The 7,845-nt window shown below is 41.2% G+C and overlaps 1 protein-coding gene and 1 pseudogene across 1 annotated transcript in view; one reads left to right on the forward strand and one right to left on the reverse strand.

Annotated features, from left to right (window-relative positions):
* sh2d3cb (SH2 domain containing 3Cb) overlaps positions 1-3,456 on the forward strand; it is a 67,645-nt gene extending 64,189 nt beyond the window's left edge. The window contains exon 11 of the mRNA XM_030060824.1: positions 673-3,456. Within this exon, the coding sequence (XP_029916684.1) occupies positions 673-842 (170 nt within the window). The 3' untranslated portion in view covers positions 843-3,456. The remainder of the gene's footprint in view (positions 1-672) is intronic.
* Positions 3,457-5,733: 2,277 nt separating this feature from the next.
* Positions 5,734-7,311, reverse strand: LOC115365699 (UDP-glucuronosyltransferase 2C1 pseudogene; annotated as a pseudogene).
* Positions 7,312-7,845: the final 534 nt, after the last annotated feature.

Below are 7,845 nucleotides of genomic sequence, written 5' to 3' on the forward strand. Positions count from 1 at the left end.
TCCCCATCATAATACTTTTATTTTATTTTATTTTTTCAGCTTTATGTGAAATTACAGTGAACAAATTTCCTGGACGGTCCTTCAGGAGCTCCTCAGCAAAATAATTTCCATTTTAACATTTTTTCCTTTCTGATATAATCCTACCAGTTTAATCTTTTAAAACCTGAGGAAATTAAGATAATTTCATTCAAAAAAAAAAAAAAAAAAAAAAAAAAAAAAAAATTGGAAATAGGGTGATTAGTAAATTAGCAAAAAAATTACTTGTACATTAGTAAAAATAAATAAATGATAAATAAAAACCTATGAAGGTGTATTAGGGCCATTGTAGGATTTGCTAATTTAATCTTGGAAAATTCTGAGTTTCTTTCTTGGAATATTATCCCCCCTCTTCCTGCTCCATAATTTTTTTTACCTTACAGTGGCCCTAATATTCCGACATAATCACAGAAAAAAAACAAAAAATAAATAAACAAATAATTAAACATTACCTTAAAGAAGGTAATGTTTATAATTCATGAAATATTATATTGAAATGGCAGATTTCTTGTGTTTGAATGCATAGTAAAACCTAAGGCCACCAGAGGCCCTGCAGGGCAGCCTCTCCTCAGACGGGCTCTGAGCTCAGGGTGTTACTGTGGTGAGATGAAGTGACGTGGTGTCGTGACCCGGCAGGTTTCCAGGAGCGGGCCGAGGTGCTGGAGCTCTTCCTGACCGACTTCCAGATGAGGCTGCTGTGGGGGAGCAGGGGAGCCGAGGAGAACCAGGCTCAGCGCTACGCCAAGTTCGACCAGGTGTTGACTGCCTTGTCCAACAGGCTGGAGCTGCCCGGCCGGCCGCTCTGACCCCCTGGCCTGCGTGGAAAACTTTGATTTATCCAGCGACGGGGCTGCTGAGGGCATTTCAGTCACACTTGGAGGCACCGGGTACGGGACGTTCACACCTGGACGCTCAGCCTGAGCAGCTGGAGCCGAAGTGCCTTGCTCAGCAGTGAGTTTGGCAGCTGAGATTCGAACCAGCCGAGCCTCCAGTGTCCAGCTCTTCACCCGCCTGGACTGAACCCCAATTATCAATCCTCTTAATATTTATCTGATCATTTAAATGTATATAGACTGCATATGGACTTAGAGACCTTGTTTTACCGACGAGAGCATGACCTGAAAATTTGATCCTGAGCATTTATTTTGTGTCTGAGGTGAAATCTCTCTCTCAGCCCAAACTGAAGGGAACACACTGTGGTGCTGTGGTGACGATGTCATGTTTGCTGTCCTCCTGTGAGGCGGTCACACTCAGGTACAGGACAGCACACCTGGATCAAAGACACCGAGCAGGAGCCATGCTCGTTAACATGGGACTCATATTATTTGCTAATTTTCCAATGATTAATTCCAAATAGAGGCATTTTAAACTGTATTCTTGAAGCTGAGCCCAACATTGAAGTTTTAGTTTCTGTATCAAGGACATCTTTTTTTTTTTTACTCCATGACCTGTTTTTCAATACGACGGCGTATCAGGGCCATTGTAGGAAAAAAAATACATTCACAAAGTTACAAGAAAAGGGAAAACTAGTTTTTCTTCTCCTGTGGGATTCAGTCAGAAGGAAATCCTGGTGATTTTCACCCAGAATCACAGTCTTCTCCTCAGCATCTGGACTTTGAGGAGACATTGCCATGACTTGGGCCCATTCAGAAGAAAACAATATTGTGTGATTCTGGATTAAAATCAGCAGGATTTCCTTGCAGCAGAGTCAACATGTGTGGCTCCTCGACCAAAAAGTTAAAGAAAATGATTTTTTTCTTGTAAATATGTAATTTCCCCCCTGTAAATTTACAACTTTAATCTGGGAAAGTCTATGTTTTTTCTCAGAATATTACCTCCTCTCCCCCGGCTCCATAATTCTTTTTTTCCCTATAGTGGCTCGAATACTTGGTCGTACCTTTACTGTCAGTGTCAAGCCAAATTCAGGTCATCCTGCTGTTAATCACTGACAGCACACAGATGTATAACTAAAAATACTTTTAATCAGCCAAAAGTCATTACGCTTTGTTGGTTTTGACCCGGGATCAGCGAGCAGTGCCGCTCAGCCGGCGTGGACGGCCAGGCTGCAGGTGGATTTAAAGGAACACGCCAGCAGATGCAGGATCATGGAGGCGCTGAGGAGTTCGAGGCACCGCAGAGCTGATCTCACAGGAGCCACAGCCAGCGGGTTTTACAGTGTTTTGTATTTACAGCTGCTGCCTTGCTTTTAAAATTGTGTTGTTTCATTCAAACCCTGTAAATAAGTAATTCCCATATTCCCTGGCCAGTCAGAGTCAGCCTCACATCCCACTACTTCCTCTGCTTTTTCCCCTCACCACGGCATGCCTGCCCGGCTCCGCTGGCTTTACAGTGTTTGTTTGATCCTGTTTGTGTTTGAGGAATCAGCCCAGACCCCTGACCAGCACCCCGCACTTAATATCCTTAGTAGGCATCAACCAATATTGATTTTTCATGCCCGATGCTGATTATTAGTAATCAGTGACACTGCTAACCAAAATTTAGCGCTAACATTCATTTGCAGTGAATTTGCAAATTGCCGTGTCAAAATAAACACAATTAGAAACACCAACACAAACCTTGCAATGAATTAACAAATATTTAAATAAGATTACATTAGTAAACAAATAAATAAATTGCAAGAAAATCATCCCCTCCTCCCGTCAAAAAAAAAGAAAAAAGAAATTGCACTTATAATTACAATTACTATATATTTATAATTATGAAAATTGTTTTTAAGGCAGATAATAAAGGGGAATACTTAAGAGCTTTTTCTTTCTGTTAAAGTCAGTGCAAATCCAGCGAAACAGGAAATAAAAATTGTAACCATATTATCAGAAATGCTTCCCTGCCCGCTTACTTTTGTTCTGCTGTCTTTAAGTCTGTCATATCAGCCGTCATGTAAATCAAGATTACGATTATTATTATTGAATATCAGCCTCAATAAATCAGCTAGAACCGATAACTGGTCAATCTCCAATGTTTAGGAGCCACCCAGAAAACTTTAACCTGACCTGTGAACAGAACAGAAGGTAGGTAGGTAGGTAGGTAGATACTTTATTCATCCCGCAGGAAATTCACAAGGATGGACGTATAGAAATCTGTGCAGCACTGTGTCAGCTGTGGCACGGTGCACTTTAGTGGAAAAACAGTTTTTATGACAGTAAGTCTGAGTTTTGTCCTCCTGGCGGTTTACTGAGACGAGGCTGTGCCGTTCAGACAGGAGTGACAGGTCTCTCTCTTATTGGTCCTCTTTAAATATATCTCTAATGTTTGCCTGGAGGCTGGGCCTTCACTAAATGTACAACTGAGTGAGCTGCATGATAAGCATAAAAAAATCCATCTTATCAACATCTTTAAATCTTATTTGTGAAAAAAAAATCTGCCAGTGGGATGAGATAATCCCACTTGTTTTAACTTGTTTGCAGAAGTCAAATGTCATTTTCTTGATCCCAGTGGCTGACCTGCCATATTTCAACATATTTATGCTTCCCAGAAAAAAAAATCCTTAAACAAGTGAAACTTTATTAGAAACAAGTGGGATTATCTCATCCCACTAGCATCTCTCTCTCTCTCTCTTTTTTTTTTTTTAATAAATATAGGATGTGAAGACTGAATATATTTTTGCAGTGTAGCAGAGCCACAGGTTATAACCCAGTAACAGTTGAACTGAATCATATTCTTTGATTTTAGATTATCAACAATGTCCTTTTTGTGTTCTACTGATTATCCTGTGTGAGTCTTGTGGGATTTCACAGAATGAAGAGAATATTTTGTGCTTTTCAGTCCAAGACTTTTCTGAGCCCAAACGAGAATTTCTCCTTTCTCTTAAATCTAATCTGTAAAGAAATTACTGAATGCAAGCAAAGCAATTATTGATGAATTTGTACATGAATTAGTTCACATTTTGAGATGAATGAACTGAAAATGAGTTAATATGAACCACATTCAGGAAACACAAACACCGCACGCAGGTATGAAGGATTTATGTTACTCAACATAGTATTAACCTTTAATATCTTATTTGTGTGATGTATATAAATATAAAGGGACATGTTTAAGTCACTGTAAACACCGTTTATTTTGTAAAGCCGTTGTGATCTGTCAGTTATATGCCTGACGGTCTTGTTTTTGGATTTATAAGAGCCTCATTAAAGAAAATATGAATTTGAAAAGACTTGATTCATGCTGCTCTGACAGAAAAATATCTTTGTGTCAAAGATTTCCCACATTCACACTGATGTCAAATTCATGACTATTCAGCGCCTGTTTGTTTGATTAAATTCAAGGATTCCAATCTAGCAAGTTTTGAGGTAAGATGTGAGTCAGAATTAGACAGCATGGATCAGTGGTTTCAAACCCTCAGCCCCTGAAAAAAAAAAAAAAAAAACAATGAATGGAAAATCAGTGTGTGTGTGTGAAGGAGAACCTATGAATAATTGGTTATGACAGTGCAGAAAGCAGAGAAACATTAACAAGACTGTTGCTGTAGCGTTCACTGATGTTACTGCGTTGGCAGAGTAGTTTGTTTGAATAAAGTCCAAGTTTATTTAAGACCCGGTGTCATCATTTACAGTCTCAAAGGGCTTTACATGCCAAAAAGTTTACAACAAACCACATGACACCCCGTGACTTTGCATGATCCTAATTTTAGCAACATTGCAGAATGGATAAAAGGCAGTTTTGGTGGCTGGTTTTCGATGAGTGACTAGCGAGAGGCTTAAGTAAAAAATCACAGCAAGGTTTTTAGCTGTAGAGTTTTGGGAGATGAAGCAGTCGTAAAGTGTAGGGTAAGATTACTAAAGAGATGCTTATGCATAAAGGGGACAAATGGCCAGCATCTCATTCTTTCCAACATTAAGTATCAGGAAATTTAAGGACATCCAAACTTTAATTTCACACAGACACACGTCACGGTTCACCAGTGCAACAAACAAAATGTCATTCTGCTTGATGGGGATGAACATCTGAGCATCATCAGCGTAACCATGGAAGTCAATGTTATAAGTAACTACAGAGGGCCAAGGATCGACCCCTGAGGAACACCACAGTTAAGCTCCCAGTACTCAGAGGTCATATTGTCGTAGTGGACACACTGCTTTCTCTCTGAGAGATGAGATTTAAACCAAGAGAGCGCCAAGCCATGAATACCCTGATTTGCCATGAACCAAAGGCCCATGCTGGTTCTACCCATTCAGTTTCTATGGTTAAACGATAGGCAAAAATTGTGTTTGAAATTCGTGAATGATGTGGTTGAGAAATAGTCTTCTACTTGTTCCAAATCTGAGCTCCTCTGTACCAAACTTAAAACTGCCACCGACAGGATGAAAGAAAGGTGAAAGGTATAGCTGATAACTGAATATATCTTTGTATAGTTCATGAAGTAAACTGGGATAATAAAAGTATTTGCAAACAAATGAAAACTCAGCAAACTGGTCAAGAGTGTCAACTAATGTTCTTTTTTTCCAAAGCATTTCACTGTTTCAATTTCAACTTCAATTCTATTAATTACTGTGCCCAGGTACTTTTAATTGAATACAGCATTTGCAATCTGGCGTTTAAAGTAAGAATGTGTGCTCTCTATCATTCACTGACATTACATAGTAGTGACACAGCCTATTTCCAGTTCATAAATCTTGTCCAGTTGCTGTTCTTGAATCAAGACTTTTGTGAAAATATTTACAGCTCATTGCAAATACATCATTCCTTTTTCATTTTATGTCTGAAGAATAATCTCTTGAACAAAAACTTCATTGCAGAAATTAAAATAATTACTATCAGCAAGATAACTGCTATCAGAAAGGCAGCCACGTCGACACAGTAGTACTGGATCTTGGACATCTTGTAAGACTCAGTCCTTAAGTGCGATGCTCCTTTGTGTCGCATGACAAACTCGATCCAGAACATGGCACGGTCCAGTGGTTTCATGGGCTGATCTCTGTGCAGCCTGGAGAGCATCTGCATCTTCTCCCTGTAGGACGGCTCGTAAAGCACTTCCTTCAACGCCTCCAGGAAGCTGTCTTTAGTTACTGTTGCAATGTCCAGTACTTTGGCCACACCCCTTGCCTTCATCCGAAAGAGGTTGTCTTGCTGGTCAAACATAAGGGGCAGGCCCAGCAGGGGAACGCCGTGGTAGATGGCCTCCTGGACTCCATTGGTGCCTCCATGGGCCACAAAGACTCTGGTCTTGGGGTGACCCAAGAGGTCGTTCTGAGGCAGCCAGTCCAGGAGTAAAGTGTTGTTGCCAAGGGTGGACGGTCTTTTGCCCATGTGCCTCCAGATCACCTTCTGTGGTAGCTGAGCAAAAGCTGCTGCAATGTCCTCTGTGAGGTCCTCTGGAAGCTCTCCCACCAAGGTGCCCAGTGTCATTAAGATGATACCATGTTCACCAGAGCTCTGGACAAAGTCCGCCAGATCTTGAGGGAGGGGCTTAGAGGGTTTGCACTGAAATCCTGCCATGTAGACGATGTTGGGCATGGTGGGCCGGGGGAACTCGAAGGTGAAATCATTTCTCATCAGCCAGATGTCTGCTGCTTGGAACAGCTCCATGTAGTGTACATCAGAGCCAAAGTAACGATGGACAAAAGGCTTGTAGTTTGGATCTGCTATGTAGGCAATTTGAAGACGCATCAAAAAGTAGTTAAGAACGTTCTTGATTCGCTGGGGAAATGTCATCTTGTCAGGCAGTTCTGTCCGTGGGAGTGGGACATATGAGAGTGGGGAGGGGGCAATGGACATATGCCCCTCCCCTTGGACGGTCCACCTTAAACTCAAAACAAGTGGAAGACCCAGACGATGAGCCAGCAGCACCCCTCCTCCAAGCATGGGGTCTGTCAGAACCACATCGTATTTGGCTTCTTTGAAGCTCTGCATCATTGCAGCATCCTCAAAAATCTGCTCCATCATTTCAACAGTGTGTTTGTTCATCTCATACAACTGCGCCATCCTCGCCAATTCCAGCAATATATGAGTCCAAATTGAAGCTCCTTCCCGCTGAACATGAAGCATCACTGTTACATAAGAACTGCAGATTTTCTCATAGCCACCCGCAAAAACGACATTGATAGTCTTGTAGTGAGGGGAGTCTCTCTTGATGTACCAGGAATCTTCCGGTCGTATGACGGTGATTTCATGGCCTCTGGAGTGAAGCTCCTTGATGAGGACTTTCATGTTGATCCAGTGGCTTCCATCCAGTGGGAATACCAGGACTTTCCCTCCATGTACGTATGGAAAACTGCAAAGCAGCACAGCAAGCACCACCAGGGACAGTTGGCTCATCTCAAAAAGAGATTTTGGAAAGAAATGTGAAGCTGTCAGATCTGCAAGATTACTTATCTCTCCACCTTAACTACTGCAGGTTGGTGCAGCCTGAATTATTCTTTGGAATGTGATGCAGAGGATATTCATTAACACTCTGTTATTAAATAAAACACTCTGTACCACAGTTACCTTGAATGACTCTATTACATGCATTTACCCTCTACCAGTTGAGGCAGACACCAAGTTAGTGCAAATGGCTTCAATATAAATGAGTGAAAAGCAACTCAGTTTTTCTTGTTATATCAGATTAACAAGAAAGACCTTGTGTCTCTGAGATGAGCTGCAACAACTGATCCCAGGGCTGTTAACTCCTCACCTATCTTCTTATCTTCATCTTCATAAATCAGTCTGTTATATTTTAAGAGCGTGGCAAACTGCAACTGCATGACACAAACTCTGATATTCCACAGACAATTTGACTGAGATGATAGAAACTACAGTCTGATTTGTTTGATCAGACAAAGTCATTTTTCTGTCCACGTTGTTGCATGC

Source organism: Myripristis murdjan, chromosome 9 (genome assembly GCF_902150065.1).
Source record: "Myripristis murdjan chromosome 9, fMyrMur1.1, whole genome shotgun sequence".
NCBI lineage: Eukaryota > Metazoa > Chordata > Actinopteri > Holocentriformes > Holocentridae > Myripristis > Myripristis murdjan.